Here is a 23,794-nt window from a genome sequence, read left to right on the forward strand (position 1 = left end):
CTATCAGTTGAGCAGTAGACCTACCACACAGTAAACCTAATCACTGCTTTCATTTGAATTCAATATCATCGTCTTGTTCCGCCAACTTCCCTGATACCAGCGTGTCATCATCCCAAATGATGTCATCTTCACTGCCATCGGTGAGATCCCATCATCCTGAAACTTTTAAAAATAGTTTCATTCCCGACTACAGAGTCCAAACAATAAAAATCTATAAGCAAATGGTTTTTGGAGACGGCCCCTGTTATTCCCGTTGGTGTACTCTGTGTATTAGAAGCCACCCCTCCCAAGTGAAGCCGTGCTGTAGAAAGCGAGCCAACCCACCAGCTGATCGCTAGCATATGTTATGAGTTGTACTTCCGAATGTAATACATAGTAACTGGAAGCATTCTTTGAATAACTGTGGCTGTTAAAAGACAGACCTTTATTTTTAAGTATATTTCATGCTTGTTCTCTACATTTATCACATCAGGATTTATTTAAACACTTGTAACTGAGATAAGAGAGACCGCATTGTTTAGGATAGGTATGCTATCAAGTGTCCGGATAACGCCAGAAGTTCCAGGACGAAAAAAATAAAAATAAATTACAGGAAAGCTTGCCGCATTTATGGATATCTAAAGGTGTAGAGGTAATGTGCTTTATTATAATGTTTAATTCAGTATGCTTGTTATCTCCATTTGGCATCTCTGAAAATTGTAAAAGTAGTTAGTGGGACGTAAAATCAATATTATTATTATTATTTGTTACGTATGTTCACAAGTAAAAACAATCATTATGACTGGATTGTTTTAATCATGTTTAAAACCTACCTCTTTCAAAAAATTACCTATATTGGCCTGGGTTTCAAGATATTAAACAATCACTTTGTTAATTATCTCGCCTGCTATATTACTAGCAACAACTGTGAATATTTCATAACTAAAGTAAACTTGTTTCCTTATCCCAAGGTGGTGCAGCTTTTCTTAGGCATGCCCCCAATGGAGGTGAGCTGCATGTACCATTTTACCACGTATCTACCTTCCTGCCATTCTTAAATCTTTGGCAGTACCGGGAATTGAACTCAGGCCTCAGAGAACAGTAGCTAATTGTGTTAACCATTAAGCTGGCGGACCTTCTTAACTACAAAACACAGACACATCGCACGACTGATGCATGCTTACAATGTGTGGGTCTGACATACAAAACTATTCACATATTTGTATAATGTCAATGGAGTTGCAGTAAAGCCTGTATCTGCTTTGAAGCGGAATCATCGTTCTTCTCTGGTGATGGGATCTTATATGCGATTTATATTTTCATTTTCTTGTCTCGAAAAGTCGGGGGGAAATATGGTATTATCCACAGTCGTAAGAGTCCAATCAGATTATGAAAACTGAACCACATACTTACCAATATGTAAGCTTTACAATAGCTCAAGGTCAAGCAAAATACAGTATATCTTCATGGTGCAGCAATTTTCAATCAAATGGCAAAGACTACTAAACAAAATGAAATTTACTAGATATAGAATAACACGATTATTTTATTCTTGACGTTGCAGAAAATTGCTTCGTTCACTTAGACCAGTTCTTCAACTCCAATTTGAATCTGAACGAAATCTCAGAAAAAACTAACATTCTGTTTGATTTTTTAACTGAAGTATTTAAGTATTTTAATCTTCCGAATAGGTCAATATTAAGAGCGATACACAGTACCCTTTCACGTTACAAACCCCCACCACACTGTTCACAAGACCCACCTTAAACCTACTACTCCCCTAACAAGATCTTTTTCTTCCCCCATCCGCCTTCTCCCCTCCAGACATATAACATTTTATATCTCCTTCTCACAAGACTAACGTCATTTACCACTGACTAATTTCATATTCATCAGTGTTAAAATTTTATCAGGTATAAATCACATACCAAGTGATTCAAATAAGTTCTCGACGCTCTGGTTGACGCATATCATGCGTGAGTATTTTAAACGACTCTTTACTTTGGAAGCCTGTCGGAGCTTTCTATTAAACGGATGCAAAAAGACTACATATTGAAGAATCTTCTTTTATTCTTTGAATAGTGAGAATATGCATACGTCTGTGTGTCACTACGCCAGATTTAATTATTATGCCGTTGCTCTTCTGTTATGGAGATTTATCTTAACACATGGTGTGAATGAATGGTTAAAGATTTTTAATGAACACATTTCAATGTGTATCCACAACAGTTTTGATTATTATGTCATTGCTTATATATTTATGATTCATTTTATGGCTGATGACGACATTTTATATGTTGAAACCGGTCCCAAGTTGAATAAACATTATTAGTAACATCAACACGTAATTAGTATTGAATAGGTGGAACCTAACAGATATCTCATCTCTGTCATCTCAGTTCAATACGGAAACATCAATGAAGCTCATATTTTTGAATTAGGAAATCACTCGACAACTCTTATACTACATGTGATAAATATCATTCTTATACTGTTGGCACATTTCAGTATGTAATTGTACAGTCTATGGAAGCTAAATAAATTTGTCTTTGGTTGTACAGAAGATCATAAACTATCCTTCTATGTGACTTGTAAATAGTCTTTATGTCATATTTACTTGGTATCTTACCAAATTTTTTATGTCAGGCAGTATCGCTGTCATTGGAAGATCTGAATGAATATCCTGTATGGTTTATTTACCAACACTCTGGCTCTTCATCACCAACTTTTGTAACAGTGCTGCTGTTGGTAGCATCAATGAAGCCTGCTTTCTTGAAACAATTTGCAAATATTACAAGCTCCACTGAATCCCGTGATGAGGCAAAGATAAACACAGTATCCAAAAGAGTGTGTTTGTAAATGGGTCTGCCTACTTCCATGCATAGCAGCATATGGCGTAATTGATTTTTGGTACCTTTGCTTCAATACCTTAATGACTCCTTGATCCAAGCACTCTTTAGGATGAACAGGACAATAGGCACTTGAACATCATGACATTCCCGTTCTGGCTCTCGTTTTGACATGTAGCCCTTGCAAGTACTCTTTACATAGGAAACTTCCTATCCAAGCCAACTTGTTGCTGGTGTACTTGCACGCTAAAGTCCTGACATTTTTTCAACAGTGTGGCTTCCTAGATTAGTTCCTTCCATATTAGCACCAGCTGGTACAGTAGCTCACACTTTATTTGCCCTTGAGGCAAGATTCCCTTCAAAACTAGAGATTTATCTGGGATAACCTAGCAAAGAAAAGTTCAAATTCATTGCCATTAGAAATGTCGGAAAGTTTGTAAAAGCTTATTTTTGCAGGTAGTATTGTTTCCTTCCAGGCTCTCGTTTCATCTGTAATTACACTTGTGAATTCACCCTCAATTATTTTGTAAAAGATACCAGCTCTATTTTTAAAGCAGTCCAGCCACCTGTTTGATGCAGTAAAAGGCACTTTTAATCCGCAAATGAATTCTTTGCTTTTTCCTTTACAATAGCCCCACTCAAAGACATGTTTAAATTTTCCTGCCATTTAAACCATATTAGAAGAGCTTGTTCTACATCATCGTACTTCCCAGATTAACTTTCTTGCAATTTGCTTAGTACGACTGTGAGTCAATAAATAATTCGCAAACATGTGTGTGCCTTATCCCATTTGAAATTACGCGTGCAAGTTTTGCCAGCAGATGGCAGCATATGTATGCTTGTTGTACGACATCTCGCAGGTACTCAGTCAGCCAGAGGTTGTTAGTGTACGATGGCACATGTGTTGCATGACTGCACGAACAGAACAGCGTGCAGTTGTGCGATTTTTGTGGGCCAAAGGACTGTCCACAGAAGGGCCAAAGGACTGTCCACAGAAGAAGTGCATTGTGAAATGCATCCCGTCTATAGTGAAAACTGTTTCTCACGGAAAGCTGTGTTCAACTGGATCCAGAAGTTGAACCATGGAAGAAAAAGCATCAGAGATGGAGAGCGTCCTGGTCGTCCTGCGGAAGTGTCAACTGCAACCACAATGCAGCATGTGGATCAACTCATCCGTAATGACCGGCGTGTGACGATTGATGACACAGCGCGTGCTGTAGGCTGTTCACATGGAACCGCATAGAACATCGTGCACGAGCAGTTGCAGTTTCTTAAAGTTTGTGCAAGGTGGGTGCCCCACCAGTTGACTGAGCAACACAAACTGAACAGAATGGGTCTGTCCTTGCAGCATCTCACTCGGTACACAACAGGAAGGAGAGGACATCATGGCAGGAATTGTTATGGGGGACAAGTGTTGGGTTCACCACTTTCAACCCGAATCCAAACGATCGTCTATAGAATGGAAACGTACCGCCTCCCCAAAAAGAAAAAAGTTCAAGACAATTCCATCGGCCGCAAGGTTTTGCTCACCGTGTTTTGGGACATGCGGGGAGTCATACCGCAGAAATTCCAGCCTTATGGTGAAACTGTGAATGCCGCATCATACTGCAGCACTCTGCGGGAACTCCAACAGGCCATTCGCCGCAAGCGACCTGGACTCCCGTCTAAGGGCGCGATTCTTCTGGATGACAATGCCCGCCCTCACACAGCAAGACTAACACAGGACCTATTACGAACATTTCAAAGGGAATGCTTGGAACATCCACCGTACAGTCCTGATTTAGCCCCCAGTGATTTTCATCTGTTTGGGCCCCTAAAAAATCATTTAGGTGACAGTCATTTGGATACAGATGATGCTGTAATCTAAGAGGTTACACATTAGCTGCGACAGCAACCAAAGGACTTATTTGCTGCTGGCTTTCAAGGACTTGTATAAAGAGATGGGATTAGTGCCAGAATGTACAGGGTGAATCTGTGGAAAAGTGAAATAAATGACAGAAAGTTACTTTGATTATTTTTGCCTCAATTCAGTTTTGTGACCTATTTATTGACTCGCCCTTCTATTTAAAGGTATCTTCTTTATTTGCTATGGTGCCGTTCAAAGCAGATAATGGCACCCCCGCAGCTCCATCACCAAAGCAACATGGAAAAATTTATTAGAGGACTCCACTTTCATTACAAAGTCTTTAATTGTTAGTGCCTTTCGCTTGATCTCTTTGCTCTCAGTTCTGCTCATTTTCACTTACAATGTTTGCACACTAATAATACAACTTAACTTCAACGACTAAATTCACACTAATTACGATGCTACGATACGGATGGCAATCCTTATCTTAGACTTACAAGCGTGCTACAGCTTGTTAGCATGTGTTTTCTATCTCCCCCACACTGCTAACACCTACCTGAAGGTTAACAGCAGCAGTGAGAAATATAGCAACTTATTCTTGTAACTTACATCACTCTTGCATTCCTACTGGTTGTCAGAATGGTTGTCATGCTGGCTATTCGGCAATGGTCAAGTTGGTTATTTTCCCATTTCAATACTTTTCATGGTACAGGTAATGAAGAAAAGAAATGCAGGTTTGTACTGTAGTTAACTACATAAATTAGTGCATGGGATTTTTTTTTTTTTTTTTTTTTTGAGATATTACATGTGGGTAATAAAGGCAGTAGAAACGCTGCCCTTAGTACACATACAATTTCTTTCCCAGCGAGAGTTTTATTTCATGCCCAGTCATCCTCATACTACATTCATTTGTTTGTTTGCTATTTGTTTTACGTCGCACCGACACAGATAGCTCTAATGACGACAATGGGATAGGAAATGCCTAGGAGAGGCAAGGAAGCGGCCGTGGCCTTAAGGTACAGCCCCAGCATTTGCCTGGTGTGAAACCATCTTCAGGGTTGCCGACAGTGGGATTTGAACTCACTATCTCTCGGATGCAAGCTCACAGCTGCGCGATCCTAACCACATGGCCAACTCGCCCAGTCATACTACAATCTAATAATAATAATAATAATAATTATAATAATAATAATAATAATAATAATAGTATGGCCTGAGCTACCATGTGCAAGCATTTTAATTTGATGCTATCTGGCTGCTTGCTCATCAATTTTGATGTTCTGTTTTACCCCAGGCCTATCAGATGGCAGAGTAAACCAAATCTCTCTTGATATATAAGTAATAATAATAATAATAACGTAAACGTTTCCACCTTTTCAATACTACAATATATTCACAAAATTACAAATTATACGGTACTAGTTTCGACCCATCTAGGGGTCATCATCAGCCGTATTGGAGCAAAGATCATTTGTGGCGAAATCCTAAGACAATGTTATTTTAAAGAATAACAAGTGAAATGAGATGTTATGGTAATAGTTAATAATACAAGGAATATACATACTAAGAGGTTTTTAACAAAGAATAAAGTATAAATGGGGTGTTGTAAAATTATAATCATGGAAATCAGTAAGTTCTTGTATTGAAATGAAATATGGCTTAGGAAGAGGGCTTAAGGTGGGGCTGAAGGGTGCGGGAGAAAGTGTAATTGTCTTGGTAAAGTACCTTTGATTAAATTTAGGATTGAGTTTAGGTTGGCTGCATTATTGTTTCTGAGGAAAGTGATAAATAGATCGAAGAGTATGTTGGGTTTCTCTGAGATTTCATTGAGATTGTGACTGGCATTAAAGTATTGGTCTAGGTGTATGTAGTAATTTTCCATTATGTTCAGTAAAGGGCCCTTGTTTGCTAATACGAGGATGTCCATGTCTTGTTTAATATTGGTGAAATTATGGTTATAATCTTGCATGTGTTGGCCGATGGCTGAAAACTTGTTGTATTTTATTGCGTTAGTGTGCTCGTGGTATCTGATAATGAAGTTTCTCCCGGTTTGCCCGATGTAGGTTTTTTTTTTACAGGTGGTACATTTGATCCTATAAACTCCTGATTTTAAAAAACTGCTGGTCTTGTTGATGTGTGAAGTACTGTATAAAACATTCATGTTCTTATTGTTGGTTTTGAAGGCTATTTTAATGCCTTGTTTCTTAAAGATGTTGGTTAACTTGTAGATATCATTGTTGAACGTGAAGGTGGAAAATGTTAGAGGTTTGGTTATTTCTTTTTTGAGGGTAGTTTTTGGGCGATGTTTGTGTTTATTGATTATCCTTTCTATAAAATGATTGCTGAAGCCGTTGAATTTTGCGATTCCGCGGATTGTGTTGAGTTCGTTTTTTAAATCTTTATTGGACATAGGTATGCTGAAGGCTCGGTGAACTAGGCTGTTGTATGTGGCTCGTTTGTGGGACTGGGGGTGCACTGAATCTTGGCGAATGGTGGAGGCTGTTTGAGTGGGTTTTCTGAAAATTTTATAACTGAAAGAATCTGAGTTTCTAGTGATGGTTAAATCTAGAAAGTTGATTTTTTGATTTGATTCGGATTCTAGTGTGAATTTGATATAAGGATCAATATTGTTGAGTCTTAAGAGGGTGGTGGTTGCGTTAATTGATTTCTCATTCATGATTACAAAGACATCGTCGACATATCTGGCCCAAAAGAGAATGTTTTCGAATTCGTTGTCAATTTTGGTGTATTCGAGGAAGTCCAGGTATATTTCTGCTAAGATAAGACTCAACAATATTGATCCTCATATTAAATTCACACTAGAATCCGAATCAAATCAAAAAATCAACTTTCTAGATTTAACCATCACTAGAAACTCAGATTCTTTCAGTTATAAAATTTTCAGAAAACCCACTCAAACAGCCTCCACCATTCGCCAAGATTCAGTGCACCCCCAGTCCCACAAACGAGCCACATACAACAGCCTAGTTCACCGAGCCTTCAGCATACCTATGTCCAATAAAGATTTAAAAAACGAACTCAACACAATCCGCGGAATCGCAAAATTCAACGGCTTCAGCAATCATTTTATAGAAAGGATAATCAATAAACACAAACATCGCCCAAAAACTACCCTCAAAAAAGAAATAACCAAACCTCTAACATTTTCCACCTTCACGTTCAACAATGATATCTACAAGTTAACCAACATCTTTAAGAAACAAGGCATTAAAATAGCCTTCAAAACCAACAATAAGAACATGAATGTTTTATACAATACTTCACACATCAACAAGACCAGCAGTTTTTTAAAATCAGGAGTTTATAGGATCAAATGTACCACCTGTAAAAAAACCTACATCGGGCAAACCGGGAGAAACTTCATTATCAGATACCACGAGCACACTAACGCAATAAAATACAACAAGTTTACAGCCATCGGCCAACACATGCAAGATTATAACCATAATTTCACCAATATTAAACAAGACATGGACATCCTCGTATTAGCAAACAAGGGCCCTTTACTGAACATAATGGAAAATTACTACATACACCTAGACCAATACTTTAATGCCAGTCACAATCTCAATGAAATCTCACAGAAACCCAACATACTCTTCGATCTATTTATCACTTTCCTCAGAAACAATAATGCAGCCAACCTAAACTCAATCCTAAATTTAATCAAAGGTACTTTTCCAAGACAATTACACTTTCTCCCGCACCCTTCAGCCCCACCTTAAGCCCTCTTCCTAAGCCATATTTCATTTCAATACAAGAACTTACTGATTTCCATGATTATAATTTTTACAACACCCCATTTATACTTTATTCTTTGTTAAAAACCTCTTAGTATGTATATTCCTTGTATTATTAACTATTACCATAACATCTCATTTCACTTGTTATTCTTTAAAATAACATTGTCTTAGGATTTCGCCACAAATGATCTTTGCTCCAATACGGCTGATGATGACCCCTAGATGGGTCGAAACTAGTACCGTATAATTTGTAATTTTGTGAATATATTGTAGTATTGAAAAGGTGGAAACGTTTACGTTATTATTATTATTACTTATATATTATTCTCAGTTCAATACGGACCAAAAACATGAAATTCATAACCATCAAATCTCTCTTGGCTAAGTTTTAACTAATTTTGTCGGGTAAACACCAAATGTGTCACCAGAGATGTTTCACATGCCTACATCGTACAACATGGAGTAATGAATGGACTTTTATCTGCCCTTCGAAAATCAGACTACCTCTGCTGGGTTTGAATTCTCCACCTTGAGATCTGGAGGATGACACTCGACCAGTGATCCGTGGAGGGAGCTGTTCTAATAATGTTGTAATAATTGCAAGCAACAGGAGAATACAAGGCTCAGCTTATGTAGAGGTATAAGTAAAAACAATTTTCAATTTTATGCCAACACATGATGTACAGTATAGTGGGAGAGAGAGAATAATGTGCATCGTCCTCAGCTTTCTTTTTCGTGCATGTAGGGGCAATGTGATATAATTGATATAACTATCATACTTTATTATTCACTATTTACAATTTTAGTATCAACACTGATCATTCAATAATATACATACCTGCCAACTTTTGAAAAGGGCTATCAGTAAAACTCACGCACAACAAAAAATCTAACGATTTTCGACATACCCTGGCTTTACATTACAAATCATCACTCTCATTTTTGATCCGTATTGAAAACAGCGATCTCACTTAGTTTACAAAAGGAGTACATTTATTGTTCCACCTTTCAATAGGTGGAACAATAAATGTACTCCTATTGAATAGGTGGAACAATAAATGTACTCCTTTTGTAAACTAAGTGAGATACCCTGGCTTGACGAAAATAATACTACTTCTGGGGTACAAAATACAATAATTCATGCTATAAACAGGATACTTCAATGGAATCATATCTACTTACATCATAGACCAATGATTTGTAGATGAACATAACAATTAAGAAGAAATCCATGTTAAACAGCAGCAGGCGTGGTGGATATGAGTTTGGAGCATACTGAACAGGCCATACATTATCATTATAGACTGATATGCCTTTCAGCGTTCAGTCTGCAAGCCTCTGTGAATTTACTAAATGTCGCCACAATCCTCCATTTGCAACTAGTGTAGCGACCTCATTTAGTTCTATACCTCTTATCTTTAAATCGTTAGAAACTGAGTCTAACCATCATCGTCTTGGTCTACCTCTACTTCTCTTACCCTCCATGACAGAGTCCATTATTCTCCTAGGTAACCTATCCTCCTCCATTCGCCTCACATGACCCCACCACCGAAGCCGATTTATGTGTACAGCTTCATCCATCGAGTTCATTCCTAAATTAGCCTTTATCTCCTCATTCCGAGTACCCTCCTGACATTGTTCCCACCTGTTTGTACCAGCATTCATTCTTGCTACTTTCATGTCTGTTACTTCCGCTTCGAACGCTAGTGCTGTGCCACGTCCGGGGAGCCATCTGGTGACGAATGAATGTACCATTTCCACTTCTATTTTAACGTCTAAATTTCAAAAAGTCATTGTTTAGAAACCTTTCTCGTGGACAGTCGAGATTTTCTTCTGACGACGCAGAACACAGTTCTCTGCAGAACATAAAGAATTTCACTTTATTTTCTTGACACGGCAAAAGTCCAAAAGCCTATACAGTATCATGTCTATAAGTACGGGCTGTGAAAGCATCAATGGCAATGTATACAAAGAGTTTATAGATGAACTTTATTACAAACTGTCACAGTTTACACAAGTCTTTTAAGTTTGTAATTAGTAACTGTTTTAAGGCCCCCTCTTTCATCTCCCAACCTTAGCCAACCACTACCTTTTCCAATAATTTTTAAGTAGTCAAGTACGTTTTTAAGATCATCTTGAGAAGACTATGTCTTTGCACATTTATGTTTTTACCTTAACATTATGTAGAGGGCTACGTTTACTGTATAACAAAACAAAACAAAACATGCACTACTACTAATTTGTGAACCTGCTTAAGGTACACAACATATTGTACTCATAAGGTGGAACAATAATTACTGTCAATTCGTTAAATTATGCATGCATTTTATGTCATGTATATACAGTTACAGGGAAAGATACAGGCTGTCTGCTGTTCTGAAAGATGACAGAGTATTACGTAAAACATTAAGACAACAAATATGAAAATGTTTACTCAGGAGCTCAAAAGTATCAGTGTATAATTGCAGATCACACTCTTTCTGAAACAAATGTTAGCTGAAGCCTTGTATTTCAGACAAGTGGGTTATTAACTCATAGTGCCAGATGGCCGATCTATTGGCCATGCGAGCTGCTGCTAAAAATGACAGAGGTTGATCGGTCAGACACATTTTTCTTTCGCCTGTACCTTCAATTCCTGCTGCATGATGGTGGCATAAGTAATACCGCCGGAAAGATTGAAGCTTCTACTCTCTGGAACTATCGATAACATGTGATATCAGTATCAGTGAAGTTTCGTAAAAGCTTTCTTTCAACACATTGTAAGTTTCGCGGGTGGTAGCTCTGCACTCTGCCGCTTTGTGTCGCTTGATATCATGTTTATTTACTTCCAAGATGATTAAAATACGCAATGGTTTAACCCGACAGCATGGAGCGACGTGTCAATCATTGCACCGCATCTGCATTATCGTTCCATCTCGTTTCTTTTGAACTATGTCCCAGGTCTCTTTGCAGCCATCTAGATAAAGCTTCATTCTTTCATTTCATGCATTTATCGATCCATTCAGTCTGACTCGTTGGCTGAATGGTCAGCGTTCTGGCCTTCGGTTCAGAGGGTCCCGGGTTTGATTGCCGGCCAAGTCGGGGATTTTAACCTTAATTGGCTAATTCCAATGACTCAGGGGATGGGTGTGTGTGTGTGTGGCGTATTCAGCATTAAAAATCATCATAGGTAGGGCCCTCATCTTCACAGATATGCAGGTCGCCTAATAGGCCGTCTACGAGAAAAAGACCCAGGCCTCTTCGGAGGCCATACGCCATTATCACTATCGATCCATTTTAACGACTTTTCACAAAGTTATCGATGCGTACAATTCATCGACTATTCGATTGTGTGCATTTCTTGCAATGGCATCCGTAAACAAGGATAATTTTTCTAGCGGTGTTATACAAAGCATATTAAACAAGTGTTTTAGTGATTATGAAGATTTTAGTTATAATTTTTAGCGATGATTCTGATTACAGCCATGTTGATATTACCGAATTAGACCGTGATGAGGTTGAAATGTTACAAAAGAGACTTATTTCCGACACTATTTGCGCTAGATGTGTTGGTGTACTTTTTACAGGGATGACAAAGATAAATATGTAAGTAGTAAACATTTTGTAAGGTCTTTTCACCCCGAGGTTTAGCTCTAAATATTGTGCGACCAGTAAAGTCTTCCGAATGTTTCTTTTTCACTTGAACTCATCCAGCTGAGTGTAATGGAAACCAATCACTACACTTAACGTTACATGACATCCCGAGGAATGTTATTTCCATTTCGATCTAGGGTAAAGGGATTGATCCTAGTCAATGAAAACGAGATGTATGTTACCTTAGCCCTCTTCATGTTGACAGGAATATCACAGAAACTAAATTTTAGGTCTTAGTTCTTGAAAAATTGTACCATTGTGACGCTCCTATTCGATTTATATTTTTATACAAACTTGAATCCATATGCAAATTACCCTACTTCAATGACAACAAAGCTAAACACACTATATATGGTGGACCGAAAAACAATTTGTAACAATCAAAATTGGTTGGAAATTAAGAGAGATATTGTATCATAAAACAGTTTGGTGCACAGGTATGCTAGCCTTTAAAAGCCCAGCGAAGGCTAGATTTTAAATGCTCTCACTTAGAAGGGGTTAACATTAACTCTCCACAGGCGGAAACATGTATATATGGTCGACTTTTCTTGCGCTCCGGGCGGAAACATATATATGTTCCGTTAAAAAATCAGGGGTTTATTAGCCAAGGAGGTACCCAAATATGCTCAGAGATGGCAGGAGCTGTTCTCTCAACTCTTCTGGTGAGGAAAATCCTCGCAGCATCTTGCCGAGTTTGTTCTCCTCTTTGTGGGAGTTACGTAATACATTGTGTGATGCAATTTTCTCACGTGTGTACTTCTTACATATTTTTGGGTTTTTCTGGTAAAATGGCATCGCGAAAATGGATCAGTGATACAAATATAGTGTAACTGGATGATACGGTCGAAGAAGTGTGTGATTTTAGTGAATGTGAGTCTGAGGACGAAAATTCTTTCTCCAGCTCGTCTGAGTGCAACAAGTGACACAAGTGACGCTGACACAGATATTGACAGAGCAGACGACTGGACGGACGTGAGTAATAGCGACCCAAGACAAACAAATATTATTCCCGTTCGTAATACTGATCAAGGGCCAATATTACCATCACACTGTGATACTGATACGCCCCCTGTAGAATATTTTAATCTATTTTTAGATGACGACATATTTGATGATATTCTCAGTGAAACTAAATTACATGTGAATAGTATAATACAACCAGCGTTGTATAATATTTTTGCAAAACTTGCACTTCAAAGTCTTATCTGCATCCAGGTAAATGCTTCAAGGTATACCACACAAAACAGAGTTTTGAGGATCCATCACCTTGACACTTACAAATTCAGGGTATTATTTGTGTACAGCGAAGGTCCAACTGCTAGGACTATTTTCTGACAGATTTTTTTCACTTTTTGATGGACAAAGACAAAAAAATAAACCAAAATATAACTGAAAGTAGTTTCTTGTACATATATTTCATAATAGCGGACTACAGTGTACTTCAAGTTAACCACTGTCAGATCATAAAGTGGAGTGTGCCTTGTGCCGTTCTCCGAATGAAAAAATGATTTTACGATTTTTATTTTGCCCTCAGACCGCTTCAAATTTGGATTTCCACTCCTAAAAAAGATATATGGTATATTTAGGCATATTCGCATGGTTTTAGTAAATTTCCCAAAATTTTGCATGTATTTTTTTTATATTTTCTTTGCCGCCGTGTGTGAAGGGTTAATAGATTTATTAGAGAATAATTTATCATATAAGAAGTGTTGAAATAAAGAAGATATCATTGTATACTTAATCTGCATGTGCATAATTTTGTAAAAATCTGTAATTCTCAAGAAGTATTATCAGGAATTGCATAAAACATGAGTTTTTAAAATTCAAAATTAGCTGAATATTCTCACAAAGGTAACATACCCATGACAAAAATACACTATAAATATAAAAATTAGTTCACATTTTAAAATGTAAGTTTTTGAAAAAATAATAAAAAATGTGTAAACTTTTAAATGAAGAAAATGAAACACTATTACTATTATAGTCACACTCACATGTTCTCTATTCACCTGTGTGCTAGAGAAGAAAAGAACATGGATTTATTTCCAAAAATGTAAGTGGGGGAATATTTTTTCCTTAGTTTGTGCATTTTCATTAAAGATGTCCTTGCATTCTTAGTGCAACCACTACATTACAGCCTGGCATCAAAAGGGTTAAAAATGTTTTCTGGTCACACCCTTCGACCATGAATATTGTCTAATGTTTTACATACCTCTTAATACTCTGTTATCTTTAGGAACAGTAGATAGCCTGTATCCTTCACTGTAACTGTATATACGCGGTATAAAATACAATGTTTGGAGGTTAAATTCGGTGATGAGTGAGAGAATAACTTTGCTGCCATCTTAAATGCGACAATACTTCGCTTGATTTAAGTTGAAATTTGAAGGTGCGAGTTTCAACATACGCGCTACAGCGGGAAGCTACAGATGCCTGTCCACTTGCCGGATTTTAATTTTGTCTTCACAAGTAAGACATTTCATGACTCTTTCAGTATCCATAACTGGGCAACCAAAAGACAAATATGCACCATGCTAGTCTTCTTCACACAATTATGCTACTTATCTGTAGGTAGGCTATCACGCAACAAATATTCGCTACCCTTCACTGTTCTCACTCAACACAGAATTTCTAAATTCTGAATGAAATGCAAAATACAAGCATAAATAGGCTTACTGGGTTATCCAGCAATATTAATGAAAATTGTCAAGCAATACTGAACTTTCCTGAGGCTAATGGCTTTCTCCCTAAAAGTGTAATTTACCCTGTAAAGTTCAGGAATCCAAGGCCTTTTTCCCATTTCCGCGCAACTTTCCCTGACCTACCTCCTGTGGTGAGAGCTCTTATCTGTGCTGGAAATCACGCTCCATTCACAAGGGATGATAAAGTACATTTACAGGGCTAGGAAATGTGTGACTGTACTAAGCGGTAATAGCAAAAATTTATAACGTGATAAGCTAGGTATTTTTATATAGATTTAATACAACGTGAATTGGGACTTCGAATTTACAAAGTGCTAAGCGAGAAAATGTCTAAATGAGTAATAAGGTTTCTTTGAGGAACGGATAATGCAAGATTTTTAAAACAAGATTCAATTATAATGTCTGCAAGACCACATAATTTGGATGAATAATCTAGGACTCGGGAAGCTTCTCAATTTAAAATATTTTTTTTAGAATTTGCTGTACGTCTGTAGGTCTTATGGCGACAATGGAATAGGAAAGGGCTAGGAGTGGGAAGGAAGCGAATGTGGCCTTAATTAAGGTACAGACCCAGTATTTGCCTGGTGTGAAAATAGTTAACAACGGAAAACTATCTTCCGGGATGCCGACAGTGGGGTTTGTACCTACCATCTCCTGGCTGCAAGCTCACCGCTGTGCACCCCTGACCACACAGCCAACTCGCCCGGTCTCAATTTTATTTTCAAGGGAGAAATCTACTCAGAAACACCACAGAAAGCAAAACTGACCATGTTTTATACCTGCTTCATTCCAATTCCCACATATGGACTTGAAACACGTACCTTACATAACAAGGCAAACAGTAAAATCCAGTCAACAGAAATGAAATTCATCAGAACAATAAACCAAAAGACCAGGAAGGACAAGATTAGAAATGAATCAAACAAGATGGAGACTGGTATAAAAATACCTGTTATCAAGCTTTCAGGAAGACACAGGCTACAATGGTTTGGATATGGTATGAGGTTGGACAGAAGGAGAACAGCAAGGAATTCCTTTGACGAGAAGTGAAAGGGGAGAGGCCAGTTAGGAGGCCAAGGAATCGAAGGATACACACAGTGAAATTGGAGGACAGTAGGAGAGGAGGAATGCCAGCCAAGTGGGTGGAAATAGAGAAGCAGACACTAGACTTAGACAGGAAAAAGTGGCGAGCGCTTGTACACATCTGGGAAACTGGAGCTGGAAAATAATGATGAAGAAGAATCAAGGAAAGCATATACACTTTCATGTAGTATCGGATTCGAAAAATAACATACAAGTAAGCCATAGTGTGGATATCATCTGCGGAAACGCAAGTTTTGAACAAACTGATTGCCGTTTCATACCGAATTTTAATGTGTATGGGGTTTTCCCGACTTTTATACAAAAATCGGATATAACGACAAACCTAGTGAGTAAATTTTTCGCTGTTATGAATTCTCACTATAACGGACTTCTACTGTAGTTGTAAAATCCTGTTTTATGGTAATTGTAAGATGTGAAAGAAATAAGAGATTCTTTTCTTCTTCATCGTGCTGCTAACTGGGTCAATCTCTCGATAGATAGTATCAGGATTCTCCAGATTCCTTCAACCTGGTACTTTTATTTATACAAGTTCTGATAATTCTTCTTTCACTTTTTAAGCAGCTGATCAGTTCAGCATAAGTGGCTTCGGGCAAAGCAACAGTTTTGTAATGTTGGATCTTTAAGTCTATTGACAAGCATTTTTTGTTATAAGTTGACCACGTTAGAAATTGTGCCTTTTTCATTTTGTTAGTTCTGTTTATTCTTGTTGCTTTCTCACTTAAGTTGTGCATAATGACTTCACCAAGGTATTTAAATTGTAGGACTATGTTAATTTCATGATCATTTATAACAACTTCGTTTATGTCCAGGGGATTCATTGGCATGATCTCAGTTTTCTCAAACGATATCTGTATCCTATTTTTAATGCAATTTTCTGGAGACTGGTGATCTGAGCATGGACTTCTATGTCAAGGGCTAAGAGAGCTAAGTCATCTGCACAACTTAAGGCAGTTTGTCCTTATTGGGGAGTTTTGCTTCAATTTTGATTATAGGTAGTTTTTCTTTTTGCCAGCTTTTCATGATGTAATCTAGAGTTACATTGAAAAGCAATGGGGATAATCCATCACCTTGTCCGAGGCCTATATTTATTGTAAAAGCATTTGACATTTCTCCCTTGAACTTTACTCTTGAAATTGTGTTGGTTAAAGTAAGTTCAATAATTTTTGTTAATTTAGGATGAAGGCCATATGATCTGAGGATTTTTAAAAGAGCAGGTCTGTGTATACCATCATAAGCCTTTGTGAAATCTATGAATGAAATAAACAGCTGTTTATTTCTGTATTTGTAATATTTCATTATTAGTTTCAGGCTGAGAATTTGGTCTGGGCAACTTCTGTATAGGCGAAATCCTCCTTGGTATTCTCCAAATTGTGGTTCCAGAATGTTTTTTTATCCTATTGTAAATTACGCGAGAGAAAATTTTGTACGTCAGTCGAAAAGGGTAATTCCTCTGTAACTGTCTGGATTAGCTGTCTCTCCTTTTTTTGAATAATGGATGGATTACACCTGAGGTCATATTTTTTAAGGTATTATACAGTAAAACTCCGGGAAGTTTTTCAAGGGACTACTCAAAAAGCACTTCTTCCCGCAGGAAACTTCTTGAAAGAGGTAAAAACTGAAAACTTATAGGAGCATGAAATACACTTGAAACACACAGCCAGCGGCAGATTTTTTCTTATTTATGAATGATACCAAAACAGGCCGAGATATACAGTAGATAAGTTAAGGGCTACTAAAAGAAGAGCCACAATATTTACTGTAAATCTGATTACCATGACATACATTTTTAGAGATAAAGTAAAATAACTGAACATAAAAAATAAACCCATGGCACAACAGCCCCGAAGGGCCTTGGCCTACCAAGCGACCGCTGCTCAGCTCGAAGGCCTGTAGATTACGAGGTGGTGTGTGGTTAGCACGATGAATCCTCACGGCCGTTATTCTTGGCTCTCTAGACCAGTGAACGCCATCTCACTGTCAGATGGCTCCTCGATTGTAATCATGTAGGCTGAGTGGACCTCGAACCAGTCCTCAGATCCAGGTAAAAATCCCTGACCTGGCTGAGAATAGAACCCGGGGCCTCCAGGTAAGAAGCAGGCACGCTACCCCTACACCGCGGGGCCGGCATAATTGAACATAAACATATTTGTTGAGAAGAGATTATATAAAAACCTTGTACAAGAGATGAAGAAATACTGACAATAAAAGCTGGACAGTAACTGTACATTATATAAAAGCAATACCGTCCAACAGGCTTATTTTTCCATTTACATTTTTTTTCACACTATAGGTAATAAAGAAAAGAGAAGTGGCTTGAAGTCAATTACAGATGTGAGTGCATGAGAAAGCTCCTGGGTGATAAAGACACAGTGGCAGTAAAAACGCTGCCCTCGGTGCACGTGTAATGGAAACAGTTTCTTTCCCTGTGAGACATTTATTTCAGTGTTCCTCATCCTATGTTATTATAATTACAAGTGACATGAGAATACAATGCTTAGTTTGTATGAAGGTAAAAATACAAAGAATGTTCCCTTTTATGCCAACATGTGGTGTGTGCATCGTGGACGTGTGGTGGAAAAGAGAATATGGTGTGGATTTTTCTTTTTCTTGTGCGTGGTAGGACGTTACTATACTACCGATATAAGTATGACTTGTTATTTGATATTTGCATTTTTGGTACATCATGCACCTGTAAATAAGTTACAAAGGTTATACTGATCGTCAAATAATTACTGCTCTTTCCTTATCTCCAGGTTTGACACTGTGAGCTATACTGCTAACATCGAACGTTATTATCATAGCCTCAAAATATTTTGTGACTTAAGTATTGATATCAAAATATCGTATCGAATGGGGTTTCGCAATGTCTGTATGTAACTGAGAAAAAGAGCTGGTGTTGGTGTCATCACAGCGTGACATCGCGTAGTCTTGGAGAGCATGGTCTGGCTCAGTGATGTCGGGAAGTCGCCGCAAGCGCATAAACAGTTGAACACAGTGCGGCTTGTGCGGAGATGGGAGAGTTCTAACCATGAGGTGCACTGCGCGGATGTTTTATATATCAAGGGGCTCTAAAATCTGAAGTTTAACTGGAAAAACTTTTTATACTGGAACACTTTATAAACAGGAAAAATATACGTATACGTTAATGCTACTGATCATGGGACTGAATATATCAAGCGTCTTGCGTGGGAAAACTTATTATGCGGGAACTTCATAACAGAGTTTTACTGTAAATCAATTCTACAGTTCCTTCATTTCAATGATAACTGTTTCCTACCTCAAAATGAAAAAATCAGCCCAAAAAGAGAAATGAAGGACCATATACTGTATTTTTCCTAATCCAAGACATTTTTTTTAAATCTCATGTGAAAATTCAAGGGTCGTCTTGCATCTGTGACCTAACAGTAATGGACACCTCTGGCAGCTAGCACGGTAACCACGCTGTTTCCTTCACCTCCCCCCAACCAGCGAACGCGTAAAACTCTACCTCCAGTGTCCACTTTTTTATTAGGCCTACAGGCTACATCGCTAGCCACAGCAACTGGTTGTACAGTGCCTCTGCGTAATGTCACTCATTCTCGGGAAATATTGAAGAGAGAATGACATTCTACTTGGCGGGAGACAATCCCATGAATAGATTTTCAAAACGTCCCTGTATTAGCCTCTATAAAAATGTTCCAAAAACCCGCAGAATGGCATCAAAACGTGAGCTTTCGAATTCTTAAGATCATGGCTATTCAGTGGCAGAGTTATAACGTGTCTACTGTACCTGACACTTAGTAAATAAACAGTTTTCCAGACGGCAGGAATATTTTCATGATGGATCGTCGTATTGTAAACGTGTAGAACAGGAAATGTCGGCAAATTTTCAATGGGTTCTTGTCGATATTATTATGGCAATTTTACGTTAATGGTTAGTAAACACGCGGAAATGAAGAATTGTGCAGCCGCAAGAAAATATTACATAACGAAAGCCAATGTTCCTCGTTAGTGTGAGGACAAAGATAGCTTAAAACTGCATAATGTACAAAAAACGCAATCAGTGGCCCACAACAAGGACGCTTTAAAGAAGTCTAAAATTAAATTGTGAAGTACGTGCAAGAAAACTGAGAGGGCGGATTGGCCATGCCACAGCGCAATAAACTCGTTGACCTTCAACGTCCGCATCATTATATATCGCTAGCCGCTGAAGTCGGCAAACGAGACATGCGACTAGCGGCAGCCGGCTGTACCTGATGCTTAGTAAAAGCAAGTTTTATAGACAGCGGAAATATTTTCCCGATGGATCATCGTATTGTAGAGACGTGGAACAGATATCGCCAGCAAATTTCCAATGGGTTCTCTTCGATATTACGACGTCAATTTTAATTTAATGGGTATGAAACTTGCGGAAATAAAGAATAATTGTGCAGCCGCAAGAAAATATGGCATAACTAAAGCCAATGTTTGGTGTTGGCATAAAAACTAAGAGTCTAAAATGCATATTGTACAATATGATATATGATTTCACAAAGCACTGATTTAATTTTTTTGAAGGAGAAAGTAGGGGTCGTCTTTCATTCAGAGTTCTCTTGGATTCAGAGAAATACAGTATTAGCGCAAAGACTGTAATAACGTCTGTGTCCACCACCATATTTTGTGAAATACCATGCAAAAAACATTGATAATTTTTTCCATTTCTTCATTGTAGTAAGTTGGGTAGTTTCTTTCTTCCATTTCTCAAGGGTTTTATTTGTGATTATCTTCTCGACTGAGTTACCTGCCGGATGTTTGGTTCTCATGTAGGTACTAGAGCCGATAGATTCGTACTAAGAGAAGGTGCAGCCCCCAAGCATCTGCCTGGTGTGAAAATGGAAAACCACTGAATACCATCTTCAGGACTGCCAGCAGGTGGGATTCAAACCCACCATCTCCTGAATGCAAGCCCACAGCTATACAACCGTAATTGCATGGCCAACTCACTTTGTAACATGTGCAAATCAACCAGTAAAGCAACAGGAATATGTACTCTGAGAAGATGACGTCATTTAAAAAGGTTCCCTCAGCAAAAAGAACAAGTAGACAAAGATACTAGGTAGACTGAGAAACAGATTTAGAACCAAAACATCCAGATTTTATAAAGGGAATTAATACTTTGTGAGTTTTACAACTCTTGCACCATTCTTAAAGAACAAAATGTGCTAGCAAGTAGGAATAATTGGAATATTTTAGACTATTTGCACAAACCCTACCTGCAATAGTGTGCTAAACTTGCGAGATGTCTCTTCATTCTTTTTATCATTTTCATCCAGCCTGCTAGCATACTCAAGGATTTGCTTCTGTTGTTCAGCAATTTTACTTTTGCATGACCGAAGATCACGTCGCATCAAAGTCAACTGACTATTGTACCTGAAATACAAGTAGAAAAACTGAGTGAGTACAAAATCATTTAACATTTTTGTAAGGATCAAACATCTAAAACTAAAATAAGGAAACATATATGCCAAATTTAATGATAATCTATCACATTAAATTCAACAACACTTTTCCTTCAATTATTACCATATTTACGCATGTATTAGATCCCCCCCCCCTGGCATTTTGAGATGAAGAAATTTTTTTAAAAAATCTTGCATACGACTCCTCAACATAATTTGTCAGAGAAAAAACGAGTCTGCGTCAAAACGGGTACAAACCTTACTGCAGCTCTGATGACATCATATTACACAAATTTTTAACCACCTACTGGTAACCTTCTCCTGGGCATTTCTGTGGCAAACACCTCGGCTTTCTTCTTCAAACAGCGTCACCTAACCTAACCGTATATGTAGCCTGTCATGAAAACATATTTGAAACGCATGTAGAGAAATAACCTCCTCGCTAAAAATTTACATGTGAATAGCCGTAACTAGACGCGAGAAGATATGAAATATCCTCTGAAATCAGTGATGTACTCTGCCATATCTTGAGGTGTATGACATTCGTACGTAATTTCAGTGTATAACATTAAAATTAACATATCTTTTATTCAGTCTTTACTTTTAAGACTTAACATCTGTTATCGGCCACGTCATTTACGTATTTATTACGAAAATGTGTTATCCTCTTTCATTTCGAATTTTCTTTACAGAACATCGCCTTTGAATGTCAACGAGAGAGTTCGGAAATGTACAAAGTGAAAAAACTATACCGTACTGAAGATGATCGATCGCATTTTGTTGCAAACGTTTCAGTTTTCTTATTCAAACAGCGTCACGTATCCTAACTTAACCGTACTATATGTATGATGAAAACACACTTCAAGCGCCGGTAGAGAAATTATACCTTTTTCGCTATAAATTTTCATAATAGCCTTTTCGCGGCAAAATACAAACTAACCTATGAAATCAGTTAAGCACTGTGCCATATCTCGAGGTGTATCCCATTCTTATTTAACTGCAGTATTTAGCCTCAAAATTAAGCAGTCGTTTAGTCAGCCTTAATTTTTAACGAGTTAACAACTGTTATCGGACACGTTATTTACGCTGTTCTCTTTCATTTCGAATTTTCTTTACGGAACAGCTGTCGACGGATATTACTAATTGACTCCGACATCGCCTTCAAATCTCGACGAGAGAAATCGCGATGATGAGCACAATTACAAACGCAGTGTAGTCAACAGTTAATGCAGTACAATAATTAACTTACATGGACCTTCATTTGAGGTAAGTACAGTAAATCGATTGAGATTGAAATACTCTATAAATTAATAATATGCATTTGTGTAACATTTACCTCCTTTTCCAGAGCATTTTTATATATACCTGTACAAGTTGTTTCCCACGATTTACACTTTCCTCCTTTTACAGCAGTATTGCTTAGTCCCCTTAAAAAGTGTAAAAGAGGGGTAATACTGTATATACGGACACTAATGTATTTACCCAGATATTAGACCTCTTTTCACCCACTTTTACAGTAAAAAAATAAAAAAATAAAAAAATAAAGTGGGGTCCAATATGCGATAACCTCAAATTTTATGCAGTGAACACATGATTTCTAGGCTATTTGGTATGGGACATATTAAGGAAAAAACAAGTTAACAGAGTGGAAGTGCAAATGATAAAAGTCATGTACAAAATTTGTGTTAGTAGTGTGAAGACTAGTATAGGAAAAACAGAATGGTTTAAAGCTGAAACTGGTCTCCGACAGGGAAATGTACTATCCCCCATATTATTCATCACAGTCATGGATGAAATTCATAAGAACATTAAACAGAGATTGGGAAGACAGGCAACAAAAACCATGTTGTTTGCAGATGATATAGTGATATGGAGTGAGGATGAAACGGAAGTGCAAAAACAAGTAGATGTACGGAATCAGCGGTACAAAAATTTGGGATGAAAGTAAACACTGAGAAAAGTAAAACAATAGTGATGGCAAGGGGAAGGAAGGAAGGAAGGAAGGAAGGAAGAAAGGAAGAAAGGAAGGAAGGAAGGAAGGAAGGAAGGAAGGAAGGAAGGAAGAGGAAAGATAAAATTGAATGGTAAAATTCTGGAAGTGGTTAAAAGTTTCAAGTACTTGGGAAGTGAGATCATAGAAGATGGAAAGATAACCGAGGAAACTGGGAAAAGAATAGAAGCAAACAGCTTTTACCAGAGTGTAAGAGGTATTTTGTGGAACCAAGAAGTCCCGAAGAAATGTAAGAAAGTATTATATTCAACTTATTATGAACCCATACTATATAATTAAAAATGAAGGGATAAGGAAAAGAACAGGTATCTTGAAATTTCAAGACAGGATAGAAACAACGAAGCTTAAGTGGTATGGGCATATGACGAGAATGGGGGAGGAAGGAAAAAAAAGCTGCTTTTTCAGAGAAGTTAACAGAAAAGAGACCACGAGGAAGATCCCGAAAGAGGTGGATAGATTCAGTGCGGGAGTACATAGAGAAGAGGGGAG

At 37.8% G+C, this 23,794-nt stretch overlaps 1 protein-coding gene across 1 annotated transcript in view; it reads right to left on the minus strand.

The window, feature by feature from the left end:
* dmpd (F-box protein dmpd) overlaps positions 1 to 23,794 on the minus strand; it is a 157,693-nt gene that overhangs the window by 4,049 nt on the left and 129,850 nt on the right. Inside the window, exon 6 of the mRNA XM_067156067.2 lies at positions 21,109 to 21,265. Coding sequence (XP_067012168.1) covers positions 21,109 to 21,265 — 157 coding nt within the window. The remainder of the gene's footprint in view (positions 1 to 21,108; positions 21,266 to 23,794) is intronic.

This window comes from Anabrus simplex, chromosome 1, assembly GCF_040414725.1.
Source record: "Anabrus simplex isolate iqAnaSimp1 chromosome 1, ASM4041472v1, whole genome shotgun sequence".
In the NCBI taxonomy this organism is placed as follows: domain Eukaryota; kingdom Metazoa; phylum Arthropoda; class Insecta; order Orthoptera; family Tettigoniidae; genus Anabrus; species Anabrus simplex.